We start from the raw sequence: 20,621 nt of genomic DNA, 5'->3' as shown, positions 1-20,621 counted from the left end.
AAACAAACCATCAATAATAACCTCATAAAATTGGAATATTATTTAACAATACAGTGGTACCTCGAGATACGAGCTTAATTCGTTCCGTGACTGAGCTCTTATGTCGATTTACTCGTAACTCAAATGAACGTTTCCCATAGAAATGAACTAAAAACAAATTTAATTCGTTCCAACCCTCTAAAAAAAGACCAAAAATGGGATATTGGATTGGAAAAACATTTTTATTTGTTTTCTAATCCGCCATCTATTAACAAAGTAACAAATAACTAGTGGGTTAATAGTACTAAAATGTGTTTAATAGTACTAAAATTAGACGGATTTCACGGAGGGGAGAGACATAACATAAACAAATATAAATTAACTTGGATTACGATGCAGACACACTCAAAAATAAGTTTAATCTAACCTTACAGTAAACTTAATTCTAATTTTGTTTTAAATTTTGATACCTTTCTTCTCCCCGGGTTGGCTCTATTTGCCCCACCTCCACCCTGACTTTCAGATGCAACCTATCGAGGGTTGTTTGCTTTTGTCTTCCCTTCAAAATATTCCAAAAATGATGCACACAAACGTCCTCAGGATAACGCACGACCCCTTGCCAACTTGCCCGGGAAGTAGTACTCCTCTCGTATTAGCGCACTGACTAATGGGAAAAAAAAACACTGAAAAAATGCTCCACCAAGTGCTCGTAGAGACATTACACGAGGGAGTTGCGACCAGAAAGACAGTGCCCATGATGTTCTTATGAGCGGCCTCTCGCGTCCGCTGTTGCTCGTATATCAAAATTTGTCTCGTATCTCAAGATAAATATTTGCTCAATTGTACTTTTATCTCAAATTGCTCATATGTCGGGGCACTTGTATGTTGAGGTATTACTGTATGGCCACATTTTAGTTAAAGGATTTTACTTACCAATAATCCTTTTATTTTGGTACACAAAATCCATCCTCCTTTCTTTACTCAAGATTTCAACTACTCTGTTATACAGATTATCCGTGCGTTGCAGTCATTCCCCTAAAGTAAAGTTCCTGCAATTGACAGTGATCAACATCAAATTCGTGTCTTGCTGAGTCTTCCCGTCACGACAAGAAAAAAAAGTGTTTCGGGGCGCACCAGGAAACTCACTGGCGGAAATTCTTCCAAAAATTGTGTTTAGGCACATCATGTAAAAACAACGATTCATACATCAACTCTGCTTTCAGCTTTAACAGATACAAGCTCATTTAGAGCCAAAAGACAATCCCAGCTGTCTCCGGGCCAGAGGCGGGGGACACCCTGAGTCGGTGGCCAGCTGATCGAAAGGCACAAGGAGACGGACAACCATGCACACTCACACCCATACCTAGAGGCAATTTAGTGTCCAATCAGCCTACCATGCATGTTTTTGGAATGTGGGAGGAAACTGGAGTACCCGGAAGAAACCCACGCAGGCCCGGGGAGAACATGCAAGCTCAACACAGATGGACACGACCTGGATTTGAACCCAGGACCCCAGAGCTGTGAGGCTGACGCGCTAACCACCCGTTCCACCGGACCGCCCTATTGCACAACAGAACAACAAAAATACTTTTCAAAATCATCATATTTCAAATTGTCTTTTATACGAGCATATGAGACAGCCAGGTTCCCGAGACGCGAGAGGCTGCTTATGATTTCAGCACAGTCTTTCTCGCCGCATCTCCCTCGTGCAAAGATCTCTACGAGCACTGGGCGCGTTGCATTTTTTCCCATTTTTTGCGTTAGTCAGTGCAGAATTAAGGGAAACACAATGGGTCCCAAGCAAGCCGGTGCATTGCAGGGTAGTGAGAAGAAAAGGCGTATGATCACAATCGATATTAAGCATAAAATAATCGAAAAACATGAGTAGTAGTAGTGTACGCGTGACTGAGCTGGCTCGCCAATACGTATGGAGAAGTAGGAATTTCGCCTCGAAAGCCGCGGTGGAATATATTAACTTCTTTGCCTTGGTTATTGCACAAGAAGGTTTAAATGTAGTGTAACGTAAAATTTAAACTTTTCTTAAGTGTGTGTGTATAGGAATCTAAGTTCATTTAAGTTAAATTTAAAGTTTGTTATGTTACGAGCGCATCCGTCAAGTCTCTCTCTCCGCGTTGTACTGAATAATGTCTCATTTTAGTATTAAACATCATAATCACTAGTTGTTTGTTACTCTGTTAGTAGATGGTAAATTACAACCAATAAAAATATTTTTTCCATTGTAATATCTTGTTTTTTTTGGTGTTTTTTTAGAGGGTGGGAACAAATTAATTTGTATTTAGTTCATTTCTATGGGAAATGTTGATTTGAGATACGAGTAAATCGACATACGAGCTCGGTTTCGGAACGCATTAAGCTCGTACCTCAGGGTATGACTGTATTTATCGTCTGATTCGTCATCATCAGATTCACCGAAGAATTGATTCCATTGTCCTTGGGTTATTTTTTCTAAGTGTGAGCACCGGCTAACGTTTCTCTGGAGTAACTTTTTTATTTTACCTTCCCCTATAAACTTGCCAAAGGCTATTTGGAGAAGGCTGGTTTTTGGTAGAACAGGCTTCATGCGCCATCTGGCGAACAAAGACAGGTTTTACGTCTCCCATTATAACAGCTGCGGAGGGGACTTTTTCACCGGCGGAGGGCAGTTTTTCACCGGGATTTGGTCATAAAAGCGAAGACCTCGTGTATAACGCGCACCCGTACATTTTCCGCATTGTACTCAAATATATACTAAATACCATACTTGTGCCTGCCACTGCTCGCTCAGGGCGTCACCATGTTACCGTAGTTCAGTGCTTCTCGATGATTTTCTGTTGGGTCCCCCCAAAAGAAGAATTTAACGTTTCGCACCCCCCAACCAAAAATAATAGTTTTATATAAACTAAGCAAACTCCAACGGTCTCTTTAGGGAGAAAGATATTCTATACACACACATTTAAAAAAAAATCTTACGTTGCGCTCAATTTAAACCTTCTTGCGTGGCCGGATGATTCGCCTAAAGACGTTTCGCCGAAGGACGTTTGACAGACGGACAGGTCGCCGAATGGACGTTCCACCAAACGGTCAATCGGCCGAACGGAGCTTCGGCCGAGCGGAGGTTTCGCCGGCGCGCTCGCCCCGCCGCCGGATCGTGTGTGTACAAGTTTTTCAACCTCGGCCCGTTAGGATTTTTAATCCGGCCCGCCGAGTAGGTAAATCATATCCCTACGGTCATCGGAGGGGTTTCTCCCCGGGAACAGTGCTTCGTAGGCGGATTTTAATGACACATGCTGAGTTTCATTATCAAGCTCCATATATTTCCCGAGTTTGAGCACTTTAAAAATCGGTGGGGGTTCCCCCCGAGCCTATCCGAGAATAGTGCGCCGTGAGCGGACTGGGTTGGACGACGCCCCGCTGAATTTCTGCAGCTCCAGAAATTTTTCAAATTTGAGCCCCACACACATTGGAGGGGTTTTTCACCGAGCACAGTGCTCTGTGGGCGGCAGCGTTTTTTCCCGAGCGTAACCAAGGATAGTGACACATGAGCGGATTGGGTTGGCTGATGCCCCGCTGAAATCCCGAGCTCCATAAATTTTTCAAAGTATGAGCACCACACACATCAACAGTGTGTTTCCCCAGTGCCTATCCGACATTTGATGTCGCAAATACAGATACAGTGGTACCTCGTCATACGACCGCTCGTCATACAAAATGCTCGTCTTACGGGGGAAATTTCGATCGAATAATTCGCCCGTTATGCGGTCAAAATTTCGTGCTGCGACCAAGCCGGGTCTTTTTTGCATATCTTTCGTGTATAACAATATTTACGAGCACGGAACTAATTAATTCAGACGAGTTTCTCATACGACCAGGAAACGCACAACGCGCATGCAAAAAGAGGGCTTTCTGGGTAATGAAGTATACTCCTGCACACAAAACCATAGGCAATGGCAACCTTTCTCAGATTAAAACTTCATTACCCACAATCACTACGTGGGAAGCTCAGCTATGTCATTTCCTGTTATTCTTTCTTAGGAAAGCTCCTGCGATCGTTTTTTAAAGACTATTTCTCGTTGGCAAGTGGTCGTGCGTTATCCTATTGTGAGGACATTTGTGTGCATCATTTTGGGAATATTTTGAAGGCAATGCAACAGCAAACAGTCCATCGATAGCGAACGTGAGGGTGGATGCGTGGCAAACCGCTAACCCGGCCAGAACGAAGGTAAAAAAAGATTACAACAAAATTAGAATTCAGTTTTGTGTAAAGTTACATTAAACGTATGTTTGAGTGTCTGTATATATTAATCCAAGTTAATTTAAATTTGTTTGTTCCGTTTACGAGTGCGTTGTCGTGGAAAAAAAAAAGGAACCCCCCGCCCACGCCCCCAAACGTCTCTGTCTCCCGTCGGCGAAATCTGCCCAATTTTAGTTAGATTAAACACATTTTATTACTATTAAACCACTAGTTATGTATTACTTTGTTAATAGATGGCGAATTAGAAGAAATAAAACATTTTTTCCAATCCAATATCCTGTTTTTGGTGTTTTTTCAGAGGGCTGGAACGAATTAATTTGTTTTCCATTCATTTCAATGGAAAACGTCCGCTCGAGTTACGAGAATCTCGTCATACGAGCTCAGTTCCGGAACGGATTAAGCTCGTATCTCGAGGTACCACTGTACTAGTATTTGTATTTAATAATTAAACGCTGTTTTCGGCTGGATTTGACCGAATTTGAGAGCATTTTGAGCCGTTTGGCGAATGGCTCTGTTCTTAAAATGGCCGACAAGCGACGACGTCGAGCTCCGTTGCCTCACAACGCGCATCAGACATCTAGTCTGTATACACGAAGAATATGTGAATTTCCTTTGTCTTCTTTTAAATAAAATACTAGTATAAAATACAATACTAGTATTGTTTATACAAATACTAGTATTTGTATTTAATCATTAAACGCATTTTGAGCCGTTTGGCAAATGGTCGTATATATATAGACGTTTTTTTGTCTTATCGCGACATTTTACCGAGGAATTCACTTCCCTGGGCTCGGTTCTAATGTCCAAAGAGCTCCAGTATTTGTATTTGATCATTAAATGCTGTTTTAGGATGCCGTGTACTTGTATTTAGAAATATGCCCAGCGGGGGGCAGTACATGCCCTTGTTATTCCTAAATGAATGTTATCTGTAACGGCCGTATATGGCCCACGGGCCGAGGTTGAAAAACTTGTACACACACGATCCGGGGGCGGGGCGAGCGCGCCGGCGAAACCTCCGCTTGGCCGAACAGCCGTTCGGCCGATTGACCGTTCGGTGGAACGTCCATTTGGCGACCTGTCCGTCTGTCAAACGTCCGTCGGCGAAACGTCTTTAGGCGAATCATCCGAGCACCACCTTCTTGTGCAATAACCAAGGCAAAGAGGTTAATGTATTCCACCACGGCTATCGAGCTTCCTGCTTCTCCATACGTATTGGCGAGCTAGCTCGGTCACGCGTACACTACTCATGTTTTCCATTATTTCGTGCTTAATATCGATTGTTATCATACGCCTTTTCCGCGCACTACCCTTCATTGCATTCATACTTGCTTTGGGTCCCTTGTGTTTCCCTTAATTCTACACTGACTAACGCAAAAAAACAGGAAAAAAATGCAACGCTCCGCCCAGTGCTCGTAGAGATCTTTGCACGAGGGAGATGCGACGAGAAAGAAATCATAAGCAGCCTTTTGCGGCTGTCTCGAATGCTCGTATCTCAAAATGTATCTGGTATCTCAAGGTAAATATTTGATCGTAATTTTACCCATATCTCAAGGTAAATATTTGATCGGAATTTTACTCATATCTCAAATTTCTGATATGTCGGGGGACTCGTATGTCAAGATATTACTGTATTTATTTTGTCAGTCGGCAGACATACAAACAATTACAGTGTGTTATTGTTGACAAGCTTGCATTCTCCCATAGGTTCTTTGCCCTGGCGTCTCTGCGTCTTTTCTTCCTGCTGGCGTCCGGCCTGTTGGTTGTGATCTGTGTCGAAACGTGGAGGAACAAGATTTGGCCAAAGCTCAGAGGTGCTTCATGTTTCTTTTCATTGAGCCAGTCACAAAAGTAAAGAGTTAAGCCACCTGTTGGCAACAATCCCACCCGCAATCACTGGACTCAAAAAGGGATTTGTGGTTCACCGACAGCAGTTAATCTCCAATTCTTACTTCTCAATGTGTCTCTTGTGTCCCTGATCTTGACAAGCGACGCAGACGAGCCAATAGGCTGGTGCCTGTGAGATTAATCAGGGCTATATTTGGTTCAGATAAATGCAACATCAACAACTGGCAGTCGGTTATTGGTTGAAATGCTTCAACTGAGGGGGGAAGCTTCAAGATCAAATGCCCAGCTTCTATCGTGACATATGGGAAAAATTCTGATAAGGAGGTCATCAATTTATACCATGCGTTTGCATACCTTAGGTGGGCAAGCCAAACCAAGTTAGTGCATGTATATGTACTCACTAGATGTGGAAAATTACGTCATGTCACCTGGAAAACAGGTTCTAACTTATTAGGCTGCTGCACAAAATATATAGTTCATGACCGCTACTTATAAGGGATGTTCCACGATCTTTAATAGTACCCATTAAGCCCTTCAAAGATGATTAAAGTACAGTAATACCTTGACTATCAAAGTACAGTAACACCTTGACATACGAGTGCCCTGACAAACAAGTAATTTGAAATACGAGCATAACAGACAGCCTGGGGGCCGAGTCTGCGAGAGGCTGCTTATGATAACAGCTCACTGTCTTTCTCACCGCATCTCCCTCACATAAAGATATCTACGAGCACGTGGGGCTACAGGTTGCATTTTTTACGTTTTTTTTTTTTGCGTTATTCAGTGCAGAATTACGGGAAAAACAATGGGTCTTAAGCAAGCCGGTGCAATTAAGGGTAGTGAGAAGAAAAAGCGTATGATGACAATCGACATTTAGCACGAAATAATCGAAAAACATGAGTGGTGTACGCGAGACTGAGCTGGCTTGCCAATACGAGAGGAGTACTTAGACAATCTGTACCATCCTTAAGGAGAAGGATGAAGGATATCAAGCCTTCCAAATGACGAACCATAATTTCCAAGCTGCGCAGTGACATTGGTCCGAATATAAGACAATCCTGCTTTTAAGACAAGTTTGAAAAAAGAACTTTTGAACACCAAATTGAATTTTGATACAGAAGATAATTACAGCACATCTGAAACAAATGATTATAACAATATATTCGAGAGAAAAAGCATGTAAATCATGCAAAAACGTTCTGTCACATCTTAATGAACAATTAAATATGTAAACTAAAGTGCAATAACATTTGTAAATGAATGGGTTCTGTTTGTTTTTAGTTAAAACGAAAAACTGCATTTAATGTGACCCCTTGTTTTAATTCCTGTTTTTCAGTCAGGAACCAAGATGAATCTGAAAGTGAAAGGTTAGTCACCACAGTGAATATTTGTATATCTAACACTTCTATATTGGAAACAATTTCTGAAAAATACAGATGCAATGTTGTCATAAATAATGTCATATCTTGTTTCTAGCTGGGGGCTGGTGCAGCCCGGCATCCTCAGCGTGCCCGAACTGTGTCACCACATCGCTGAGGCTTGGGTCAGCGTGCTTGTTCTTGTGTCCAACGTGATGCATTTTAAAAGATTCAACCCCGGCAAGGTGAGATTTGTGAAATTACCATCAGTATTTGTGGTGTTAAGCCTTATGTGCGCTTTGTTTTTGTGTTCCAGTTCTGCATCCTTATCTCTTGCCTCTTCTTCTCTTTGGCTGTGATTGGATGCTATGTTCCTGGGTTGGCGCTCTCCTACTCAGTTGGTCAGTCCCTTGCAGTGCCTCTGCTGTGAATTTAAATGAGTTTGTCACTAGTCGACGTCCAATCCATTTGAAATGGATTGGATGTCTTTGGTCATCAATGGCACCCAATTTGTTAACTCTTTGTGCGCCTTCTTTTAAAATCACCCTTTTAGGTGAAAACATAAAATCTATTCTTCTTCTGGCCAAGTTGATGCGCCCATCAATTTATTTATCACGAGTCAGACCCTTTGGTGGGACAGTGGTCTGAACGCCCCACTACAGTTGTGATAAGCAAGGTTTGATTCCCACATGTGTGGGTTGCTGCAGGAAAGGCATCCTGCGTAAAGCTGTGTGCCAAATCTAGCGGGCGATTCAACAGTTTTGCCGTGGTGACCCCTGAGGGGGACAAGCCGAAGGTCCACCACCAGACGTCCAATCCATTTGACTTTGAAGAAGTTTTGGTGAAGCATTGCAGCTAAAAATGACTAAATGAATAATACTGCATTTTTCCGAGTTACTTACATTTGAACATTTATTTAATAATAATAAGTACTTTAATGGAGTTAATTGTAGTAGTAGTTTAAAATCAAGTCAAATTCAATAATAATAAATAAAATACCAATAACACTAAAGTTAATTTTAAAAATTCCTGTTATTTTTTAAGGAAAAAAATAGATATATAGATTAATTTCTTGGAAAAAAAACAGGGATTTTCAATATACAGTTGTGGTCAAAGGTTTACATACACTTGTGAAGAACATAATGCCATGGCCCTCTTGAATTTCCAGTTATTTCTACAACTGATTTTTCTCTGATATCTTTGTCACAAAAAACATTCATGAAGTTTGTTTCTTTTATGACTTTATTATGGGTTAACAGAAAAAGTGATCAAATCTCCTGGGTCAAAAATATACATACTGCAACACGAATTAGCAATTTTGGTGACTTAGAAAGTTGTCAGTGAAATGAGCTTCATAGTATGCTCTCTTAACTTCTTGTGAGTGATTATGAGTGACTACAGCTGGTGACTTCTCTGAGGCCATTTAAATGGGAAAGTCAAAGGAGCACAGCATGTATCTGAAAAAGCGAAACCTTGACTTGAACAAGTCAGAAAAGTCACTTGGAGCCATTTCAAAGCAGCTGCAGGTCCCAAGAGCAACAGTGTAAACAATTGTTTGTAAGTATAAAGTGCATGGCACTGTTTTGTCACTGCCACGATCAGGAAGAAAACGCAAGCTATCACCTGCTACTGAGAGAAAATTGGTCAGGAGGGTGAAGATTCAACCGAGAATGACCAAAAAGCAGATCTGCCAAGAATTAGAAGGTGCTGGAACACAGGTGTCACTGTCCACAGTCAAGCGTGTTTTGCATCTCCATGGACTGAGAGGCTGCCGTGCAAGAAGGAAGCCCTTGCTCCAAAAGTGGCACCTTAAGGCTGGACTGAGGTTTGCTGCTGATCACATGGACAAAGATAAGACCTTCTGGAGGAAAGTTCTGTGGTCAGACGAAACAAAAATCGAGGTGTTTGGCCACAATGCCCAGCAATATGTTTGGAGGAGAAAAGGTGAGGCCTTTAACCCCAAGTACACCATGCCTACCGCATACCTGTCAACCTCTGCCGATAACTGCCCTTATAAATGATTATGATTCCCCTTACAAACCCCCAAAAAACCTTACAAACACCGTACGAGTCGTACGGTGTTTGTAAGGTTTTTTGTTTTTTTTAAGGGGAATCATAATCATTTATAAGGGCAGTTATCGGCAGAGGTTGACAGGTATGCTACCGTCAAGCACGGTGGTGGTAGTATTATGCTGTGGGGCTGTTTTGCTACCATGGAACTGTTGCTTTACAGAGAGTAAATGGGATAATGAAGAAGGAGGATTACCTTCAAATTCTTCAAGATAACCTAAAGTCATCAGCCCGAAGATTGGGTCTTGGGCGCAGTTGGGTGTTCCAACAGGACAATGACCCCAAACACATCAAAAGTGGTAATGGAATGGCTAAATCTGGCTAGAATTAAGGTTTTCGAATGGCCTTCCCAAAGTCCTGACTTAAACCCCATTGAGAACTTGTGGACAATGCTGAAGAAACAAGTCCATGTCAGAAGGCCATCAAATTTAACTGAACTGCACCAATTATGTCAAGAGGAGTGGTCAAAGATTCAACCAGAAGCTTGTGGATGGCTACCAAAAGCGCCTAATTGAAGTGAAAATGGCCAAGGGACATGTTACCAAATATTAGCGCTGCTGTATGTATATTTTTGAACCAGCAGATTTGATCACTTTTTTCTGTTCACCCATAATAAAGTCATAAAAGAACCAAACTTCATGAATATTTTTTGTGACAAAGAAGTATCTGTTCCAATCACTATCAGAGAAAAATCAGAGTTGTAGAAATAACTGGAAACTCAAGAGAGCCATGATATTATGTTCTTCACAAGTGTATGTAAACTTTTGACCACAACTATATGTATGTATATATACACTGTGATCTTTCGCGGGTTCAAGTTTCGCGGCTTCACTACATCATGGATTTTTTTCTTGAAGGAAAAAACATTACATTAAAATGTTCAAATCCACGCTGAAACTTGCAAGCGGAAGACAGATGAAAAATGGCAAAAGTCAAGGCACCGCTTCCTCTTCCGCACTGAAATGATGAGCACTCAGCCCCAAAGAACAAACGATAAGCAAGATTCACTATGTCTTGCCATTTCCTGTTTTGTTGCGAGTGAATTTCGCATGCCGCCCATCACCTGTGCAGAAAGACTATTTTTTTGAATCTCTGTTTAAAATGCCTCCTAAATATTGACGTTCCTTGATATGCAAAAGGCGCAGCACGCCATTGCGGCATAAATTAATCTACACTGTGGCGTTCTTTTGTACATAATTCAGATGGTAGGAACCATGTTAATGGGCTCCACCGTGGGGTTAAAGGGGAGATGCAGGAAGTGAATGCACTTCTCCTCTGGTGATGCACGCGTGTTGCGGCGATCTGTATGCTGCGAATAAATAAGGTGAAGAGGTCCGAGATATAGCAGATGGTCTCTCCGCCCAGGTTGACGTGCCGCACGTTGCAGCGACCGTTATTCTCCACAAAGCGCTGCCGCTTTCGCTTGGTCACCGACGCGCACGCGCCGCTTTTCACTGCCCAAAGCCCGCATCTTCCAAGGTGCGGAACTGCAAATTCTCATGTGGACGAAGACGCCACGACTCTAAGGAATAAAAAATGAACCAGCATAAGATGGATTTACGTCGTAGATACGCCTGTGAAGCTGGCATGACGATGGGACGTCAACACACTGCATGGGGACACTCAAAATGAGATTGATGACAACATTGACCAAGCCATTGAATTTGGCTATCATCTTGACAGTGTCACCTCAGGCGCCTGAGGATTACCCTCAGCAGCGCTGGAGCTGTCACTGGAACGCGGATTAGTTCATCCAGGGGTAGCCGGAGGTGTGGGGCAGTGCGAATATCTCCGGCTGGATGAAAAACGTAGGGCGCCACGTTCCTGGGTGGCAGCTCTGAGTGGTTTTCCACAACAACAACAACAGCAATATTTCTACAAGAAAAATGACTCTCGAATCTGACGAAGAGGACTTGGACTAAAGCTCCAAGAACGTTTTTTTTATTATATAAATCAAGCGGAGAACTATTTTCTTTGTGAGTGCAGTACTTAAAGTATTTTTTTTTTTTAAATTATAGATTATATTTAGATATTAATACATTATAGTCTTCATATGCCTGTAACTGATATTTTATAAATACACTTATTGATAATTGTACTTGGGTACTCATGTTTTTGTATAATCGAGAAAACATGTAGTATGGTATGTAGTAATAACGGGGTGATGCTACTTCGCGGTTTTTCGGTTATCGGGGTCATGTCTTGTCTACATTATCCGCAAAAAGCGAGCGATTACTGTATATGTATGTGTGTGCACGCGTGTGTGTGTGCGTGTGTATTTATGTATATACAAAAACATCTTTGCCAGAAAACCCTGATTCGCTGAGACTTCCCCACTTCCTGTTGCAACTGCATCTCCTTTTTGTGCCGTAGTCATTTTAAAATAAATTTTGAAATTTCATTTTAGCACCTCTAAAGATTGACTGCATGCTCTTGTTTAGATTTTTGGTGCGTGTTAGACCACATCGGTGTTAGCCCGGTTTAGATTTATTCGATTGGATTTCAGGTCTGGACTTTGACTTGGCCATTCTAACACCTGGATACGTTTATTTGTGAACCATTCCATTGTATATTTGGCTTTATGTTTTGGACGATTGTCCTGTTGAAAGATAAATCTCCATCCCAGTGTCTTTTGCGGACTCCAACAGGTTTTCTTCTGGAATGGTCCTGTATTTGGCTCCATTCATTTTCCAATCAATCATAACCTCTTCCTTGCTGAAGAAAAGCAGGCCCAAACCATGTGACTGCCAACACCAAGTTTGACAATAGAGATGGTGTCTTCAGGGTGATGAGCTGTGTTGCTTTTATGCCAAACAATGTTTTAGGATTGTGGCCAAAAAGTTCGAGTTTGGTTTCATCTGACCAGTGCACCTTCCTCCACATGCTTCGTGTGTCTCACAGGTGGCTTGTGGCAAACTTTAGGGAGGGAGGAACTTTTACCCCTGCGTGAGTTAGGGCTGGCGGGTGGTGGGCACTATATTCTTCCGATGGCATCTTTAAGGTACCCCTGAAAAAACTAATTTTGGTGAGTTTCTTGCCCTGCGTTTCTCCCACAGAGCACATTTCAAACTAAATTTCTCGAGCCATCGGGTTTATAGAACATTCTGGAAGACGTTTACAATATTTTTTTTCTTTATAATTGTAAAAAAAACATGGAATAATGTTTAAAAGGCACTTGAAGTTGGTTTGAAAGTGCTTGAATTTGGCCATGAAAAAGGAGTACAAAACCTGTTTTTAAAACACCTCTAGTTAGTAGTTCTCAGTCAACACAGACCGGATATATTTACAGGAACAGACCTCTAATCCATTCGATCTATCTATTTTTTTCTTTATCTATGTGGTTCAGTGTTGGCAGCACTCCTGGCCCCTCTAGCAGCCTACTACAGAGTTTTTCAGCGCGTGTTTGTGAAGCTGGAGCCAGGCCTGCAGCGTCTCGATTTCAGCGTCTACGGATACATGATGTCCAAGCCGCTGGACAATCAATGTAAGGAGCGTCGCCATTATGCAGCGTCATTCTTTAACCTCCTAGGACCTGGCGTCCACATGTGTGGATATCAAATTTTTTGTTGGTACAAGACTAGAATGTTAAATTTTGGACTACAAGGGCCTGGCGTCCACTTATGATGTGGACATATTGTTTCTCAGAAACTGCATCATGTAAAAAGATAATTCTTTGTTTTTACGTCCAATTAGCCTAAATATCAAAGACAAAATAAAAATGCATGCCTTGCAAGAGTCTGGGTCTTAGGAGGTTAACACAGTGGTTCTTAACCTTGTTGGAGCTACGAACCCCACCAGTTTCATATGCGCATTCATCAAAAATATGATTTTTTTTCTTCCAAATTCAAGATATAGAAATTCCTTGCAGCACTGATTTGCCAAACAATGTCACGTGATCATTTGCAGCCAGTGATTCTCCGGTGGGGCATGTTATTATGTATAGACATGTAGAGTCGATCTGTCTTGACCTCCACGGCACAGGCTCCACCGAAGCCCTAGGGTTAAGAACCACAGCGTAAACAGGATTGAGCTTTTTTTGAATGAATGTAAACCACCTCTTAATACCTTCTCTGCAGTTTTGCGCATGCCTCTGTGTGGCGTCGTAACCGACGAAGACAGCGAGGAGGAGCTTGCTGCTTTTTGGCCTGCGGTTAGTCCCCTTCACAAAATAACACAGGCAAACAATCTTAGCTTAGATCAGCTCTGTTGTATCTTACAGTTTGACGACGTCGTGGTAGCAAAGGAGCTCACGCTGACTGATTCAGAACACTCTGACGCAGAGATTTCCTACACCGAGAATGGGACATTTAACCTATCGCGGGGACAGACACCATTAACCGAGGGCTCTGAGGGTGAGTTTTTATTTTTGTTTATCTTTCATCTTTCTCAGGAGTTGTAAAATTATTTTTATCAGCGGCGACATTTTTTTTATTTATTTTTTTCAGACGGCCGTTATTTTTGCCTGTGAAAATTAATTGACTAATCAACAACGAATCTAAATGATTTGATAACTAGTATTTTGATTGCCAGTTAGCTGTTGAGAGCTATTGTTCTCCTAAAAATGTTCGTCTTTCATTTTATTGTATTTAATAACAAATATTCCTGTTCAGTTTGGTTTCTTTTCATAATTTATCAAAACAAAAAACATTAAAAAAGAGGAAAAACTAATTGTGCTTTTTTTACATTAAAACTAGAAAATACAGTAAATATTCTCTTCATATATTTTAATTTCATTGTAATCCATATTTTTTATACAAAGAATTTTTAAAACAGTTATTTTTAATGAAACCAAGGCAAACAAGAAAATACAGTAAATGTTCCTTTGATTTAAAGATTTTAAACAACAACAAAACCATAAAATTCTGCTTCTATTTTTTTTTCATTATTCATTCATTTTATTAACTGCTTATTCTCACAAGGGTCGTGGGGGGGGACTGGAGCCTAACACCACTTCGCAGCTTCAGCAACAACTTCAGTACAGTAATCCCTTGAATATTGGGGCTTCAACTTTCGCGGTTTCACTACATCGCAGATTTTTTTCTGGTGGAATTTTTTTTTTCATAAAAATGTGAAAATCCACGCTGAAACTCGCAAGTGGAAGCCAGTCCTCTGTCCTCCGCTTGTTACTAAAAAGATATATATATATTTTAATTATTTAAAATAGTGGTATCCCTACTTCGCGGTTTTTCGTTTATCATCACCATGTCTGGTCTACATTAACCGCGATAATCGAGAATTACTGTCCATCTCGTTTTTTTATCTTAAGTATTACAAAAAGTTCATAAAAATGTCAAAATCCACGCTGAAACTCACAAGCGGAAGACAGGAGATGAAAAATGGCGGAAGTCAGGGAACCGCTTCTTCTTCGGCTCTGAAATGGGTGGTACTCCGCGCAGAAAAAGAAAAATTTCACCCTGGAAGAAAAAAATGACGCGCCGAATAATACAAACAGCGTATAGCGCTATGGTCATATTTCCTGGTTGTGCTTACGTTACTTCCTTTTTTAATTTGTCTACGTGCAAACCACACCCTCCCTTTCGGAACACAAAATGGAAACGATTGTACATTTGTGATTATGATATAAAACAAAATTCCGCTTTGATATTTTTTCTTTTTATTTCTTGTTCGAAAGGGCCAACTATTGCAGTAATATGAACCATTGAAAAAAATCGAGATATTTCGAGATTAGAAGCAATTTGGCCGCCACATCTTAAACTTCCACTTCTGGTAAGAAAAATTTAATTTATGTCATTAAAAAGCACTGGCTTCTCATCCAGACAGACTTATTTCTTTTTTCAAATTGAATAATTTGATAATTTGCATTTACAAAGACAGGCATATTAACTTCCTTATGATATTGACCCTAATAATGTGCTTTTGATTCATACAGTATCTCAGAAATACCACTTGTGATGATTTTTCTTAAGAATTTCTCTTCAAATTAACACATTTGTACTCCTTATTAAAACCATGAATATGGAGGTGAAAATTGGGAATCAGGGGGGCGGCTTATATGCGAGAAATTGTAAAATTAAAAAAATTCAAGGCAACTTTCAGGATGCGGCTTATATGCGAGTAAATACGGTATATTTAGATATTAATAGATTGAAGTCTTTTCATATCCTTATAACTGTTGTATTTTATAAATACACTTCATGATCATTGTATTTGTGTACTTGTATTTTTGTAAAGGCGCGGAAATATTTGGTATGGTAATAATAATTTGGGTGAGTGGTCTACATTATCCGAGTTCTTCGAGCGATTACTGTATAGTGGTACCTTTACTTATGAAATTAATTGGTTCCAGAACTTGTTTTGTAAATTGGACTTTTTTATCATAAGTAGTGCAGCATTTTACATTAAATTAGCATAATTTGTTCCAAAATCAACAGTACTACCAGCCAACCAACAACAATAACAAATAAACAGTCTAGCAATTTTGAATGGAATATGAATGCAAATGTATGTATGCAAAAATATAAGAAAACTATTTATTAAGCCATTAAAATAACACCACAACAACAAACCAAACAAAACAAGTCAGGCTCTTCTGCACTGTCTCTGTCTCTGTGTCCCTTGCTTGCTCTGTCTTTCACTTCACTCACAAGGAGCGGCAAGAACAGCATTTAAATCAACATTAGAACCCAATTATTTACATTATGTAAGAATGTAGTAAAAAAAAAAAAAATGTAAAAAATATAATAATAGAACCACCCCAATAATATACCCACAACTTCAAAACATGTGGGCCAACACAAGAATCAGGAACTCACCACCCGAGCTAGACAAGAAAGGCTATATCTTGACTCACTAAAGTCTTCTCTCCAATTTCGCAGATAATGTAGACCAGACATCACCGATATAATCGAAATGAGGCTATGCTGTGTGAATGTTGCATATCTGTCAACTTGTACGTTTTTCAAGTATTTTATGTTTTTGGTCATTTCAAATTGTGAACGCCGTATAACATTAGTACAGGAAAATCCTTTTTTTTAAGTATGATTTTTTTTTGTAAAACCGATCTTGTTTTACCCATTTCGGCATTCCCCTTTCACATGTTCACCTTTTCACTATATAAATAAGCAAGCAATGTACCCAGACAGTCAAGTTGTCAGCGTCATACAGCAGCATCTACTAAATCTTGAAAAAGCGCACCGACTGATTGGGTGCCCCGTCCACTTTGGAGAAAATGTTAGACTTTTAAGTGTGCCCTATGTGAGTAAATTTGTGCCGCGTTGCATTTGTACAACTTTTTTATCGCTTTGATTCGATTTGTATGTAGAGGTACCACTGTCCCGTGACCGGACGTTTGGTCGCCCGGACCCAAACGTGCGGCGACCAAACGTCCGGCGACCAAAAGTCCGGCGACCAAAAGTCCGGCGACCAAACAACACTGTCTACGCATCAATCAAAGCCAACAATGGCCCTGAGCAGTTTCACTGAGCGGACGTGTGAGTGTATGAGTGTGTATGTACATGGGTTGTCCCCTTAGGAAGGGATGTCAGTCAGGGTCTTAACAAGTTCTCCAACAAAACACAATAAAAGTATGGGAAATTTGGAGCTTTTCTTTAGCCTAATAATTAATAGGGCATTAAGTATGACAAAATAATAATTCACAGTTTGTATTTAGGGAATTTGAGCAACAATTTTAAATGGTAATTATCAATAACCTTCCGGGCGACCAAACGTCCGAGTACCCCACTGTCCTGTTATCCTCCTGAGCTTCTATACCACTAGTTCTCGCTATAATGCCAGTTAGTCTGTGTAAAGCTATGAACCATGTATAAACCAATTGGCTGCAAAACTTTCTATAAAAAAGTAGATATTTTCTTTATTGCAATTAAAAACATGTTCCTTTATTTAAAACAATGTATTAAAGGAAAAAAAGTTAAAGTCCTTGATCTCTCATTCAGAAATGTTTGCTTAAATGTCATTTGAGCGAATAAACATAAGGTTAATACAGTGGTACCTCGACATACGATCGTAATCCGTTCCGAGACTGAGATCGTATGTCGAGCTTTTCGTAACTCGAGCGAACGTTTCCCATTGAAATGAACTGAAAACAAATTAATTTGTTCCAACCCTCTGAGAAAAAAACACCAAAAACAGGATATTGGATTGGAAAAAATGTTTTATTTCTTCTAATTCGCCATATATTGACATAGTAATAAATAACGAGTGGTTTAATAGTAATAAAATGTGTTTAATAGAAGTAAAATTAGACGCATTTCGCGGAGGGTAGATACAGCGACATACACGGAGGCAGGGGGGGCGGTTGTTCGGGGGGACTTTATCCATGGCACTCGTAAATGAACAAACAAATTTAAATTAACTTGGATAAATATATACAGACACTCAACATTTAATGTAACTTCACACAAAACTGAATTCTAATTTTGTTTTAATCTTTCTTACCTTAGTTCTACGGGTTGACCCCACCCAGACGTTCCGCCGGGGTCTTCAAAACGAACGCATCAAGAGTTGTTTGTTTTTGCCTCCCTTCAAAATATTTTGATAATGACGCACACAAATGTCATCACAATACGATAACGCGCGACCACTTGCCAGCTTGTCAGGGTGAGTCTTTTCTATAAAATCCGAAACCTCTTGCCACTTCGCGAGCATGTCTTTGATATCTTTTGTAGCCAGGGGCCCTGCCTCTTTCACCGCCTCCTCGCTACTGAGTTCCGGCAACAAATGGTCACCAAATGTATTCCAGATTTTTTTTTTTTTCCAACCAGCCATGACTCGCTTTAAAGGGTTCTGAAGGTGTTGAAGGCTCTCCTTTCGTTGTTATCAAATCCATGTAAATTCCAACTCGGTAACGCTATCTCCTGTTAACTCTTTTTTTTTTATCCACAATAATAGAAGGCTCTCCATCTCGTCGTGAATGTCACTGCGCCGGTGGGAAATTATAGTTCGTCCTTTGGAAGGCCTCTTCTCCTTAATTGCGTCCTTCTGCTTAAAGATGGTGGATATGGTTTTGCAAGCTCGGTAACACGTACCCCACTCCGATTTCGCGCTTCATGTCGATTGTCAACGGTCGTCTTTTCTTTGCAAAACTCTGTCGATCCATTGTTGTTTACCTTGTATGTAAATGTAGACCAACGTCGGGGAAAAAACTGGATGGGGAAATGCAAAGTCCGCCCAGTGCTCGTAGATATATTTTATACACGAAAGAGATGAAAAAAGACAGTGCCATGGCCACTTGGCTTGGTCGCATCTCAAAATTTTGATCGTATCTCGGGCGAATTATTCGATCGAAATTTTCGTTGTACCACGAGCATGTCGTACTACGAGCTGATCGTAGTTTGAGGTACCACTGTACATGCTGATGATTTACTTTGGCTGACCACACAAAGTGATCTGCCAAACATGACACCTGTGTTCTTTCTTTTACTTCATATCTGTATTTTCCTATTCAGATCTGGACAGACACAGCGATGCCGAGGAATCTTTCGCTCAAGACCTTCCCGACTTCCCATCCATAAACCCAGAGGCCACTATCCTGGATGACGACGACGACACCAGCATTGGGCTTCCCAGCCTGCAGAGTCACCGCGCTTCCGTACTTGACATGGATTCTCATCTGGAATCGGACCAGGAGGACTTAGATGCCGAAATGTCCCTGAGTGGCTTGCCGCCTGCCACAAACTTTGCAAGTAACCTGGCGGGCGACATCGCCGGCGACATCGCCAGCAACATGATCCGGGCAGCACTGATTGGAGCCATGGTGCCCCAACATCCCTCCGCTCAACATAGACGAGCGCCTCCCAGAGCAGGCGCCTGCCGCAGACCCCGCAAGCAGTCCAGCTCAGAGCTGGACACAGACTTTGATGTAGAAGACTTCGAGATGCTGGATCAGTCTGAATTGAGTCAAATGGACCCCATCGGAGAAGGGAAACATAGAGAGAGTCAAGGCTCCAACCTTATCTCCAGCCTGCTTGGTAAAAGTGCAGTGAAAAAATAAAATAATCAGTGAGTTGAAATGTTAGACAGTAGCAAAATATTTTAAAGCTCAACCCATCCCGCCTGTTTAGCATCACCTTTACCACTTTGGATATGTTGTGGGACAGTGCATTGAAAATATTTTACCTCAGTGACTGCCACCGACGGTGCCAGTGATGTTAATTTGCTGCCCCCTCCCACTTTAAATGAAATGGTTGCTAAGACTGATAAACTCAATGTAAGCAAGTTCACAGCAAAAAGGTGAGTGGACGCCACGTGATTGAACAATCAACATTGTTCGAGGTGCTGTCATTGCTATTTAGCTCATTAGCTCCATTGACAATGCTAGATGTTCGTCCCATTTGAAAACTTCATATGGATTGGATGTCTACTAATGATAAACTCAATGAAATTCCTAGCCATTGGTTATTGGCTGTCTAGCATCGTTCGTGATGTTACTTTTTTTACTGCATAAGTTATCAGAGTTGCTATTCTACCAATTTATTATTCTTTGCACGTTTTCCAAAAATTGCACATCTTTTAGAAGATAATCTGGTTTGACACAAAGAAATCAGACATTTTAAATGCTCATTAACTAAAAAGTGTACTGAAAATGTTAAAAATGCACTCTTTCAGGTGCCATTGACATTGCTAGACATCCAATCATGTTGTGTCGAATCATTCTGCTTTTGTGAATTCAAATGTGTTTCTCACAGCAGAAGAATGATTGGACGGCTATCATGGTGAATAGCACTGAAAGAGAAAAATGGCCCTTTTTTTCGGAGCTATAGTACTTAGATATACAATCACCAAATACATTTGATTTACTTGAAAGTGGCCAATCTTTTCAGTACTACAGTGAAGTAAAACCGACCTGTGAATATGTAGCTGACTATGCATTGACATGATGAAAATATGAATTAGCCATTTATACAGTAAATTCGAGTGAGCCACTCAATCAGAATTCTTGAATTTTAATGAGTGATTTTGAGAGAAAATCACCTTTCAGTGGAGCAGCGGCACAAAAAAACATCTTCACAATCACAATTCACTTTACAAACAGGCAAAGAACAATTAATAATTTGTTCAATTGTGTATTTTCCTCACTTTTCTGTTTTTATATGTTTTGATGTGCAAATTATATTGAATAAAAATATTGAATAATAAAA

The 20,621-nt window shown here is 40.6% G+C and overlaps 1 protein-coding gene across 2 annotated transcripts in view; it reads left to right on the top strand.

Moving 5' to 3' along the window:
• Positions 1–20,621, top strand: part of retreg3 (reticulophagy regulator family member 3) — a 27,169-nt gene extending 6,548 nt beyond the window's left edge. For both annotated transcript variants that reach the window (XM_077619452.1, XM_077619453.1), the window contains exons 3-10: positions 5,936–6,042; positions 7,413–7,443; positions 7,553–7,679; positions 7,751–7,835; positions 12,851–12,988; positions 13,581–13,654; positions 13,724–13,856; positions 18,930–20,621. In XM_077619452.1, coding sequence (XP_077475578.1) covers positions 5,936–6,042; positions 7,413–7,443; positions 7,553–7,679; positions 7,751–7,835; positions 12,851–12,988; positions 13,581–13,654; positions 13,724–13,856; positions 18,930–19,474 — 1,240 coding nt within the window. In that variant the 3' untranslated portion in view covers positions 19,475–20,621. The remainder of the gene's footprint in view (positions 1–5,935; positions 6,043–7,412; positions 7,444–7,552; positions 7,680–7,750; positions 7,836–12,850; positions 12,989–13,580; positions 13,655–13,723; positions 13,857–18,929) is intronic.

Source organism: Stigmatopora argus, chromosome 14, assembly GCF_051989625.1.
Source record: "Stigmatopora argus isolate UIUO_Sarg chromosome 14, RoL_Sarg_1.0, whole genome shotgun sequence".
Taxonomy (NCBI): domain Eukaryota; kingdom Metazoa; phylum Chordata; class Actinopteri; order Syngnathiformes; family Syngnathidae; genus Stigmatopora; species Stigmatopora argus.
Note: the sequence above shows the minus strand (reverse complement) of the source record. Positions and strands in the feature narration are given on the sequence as shown.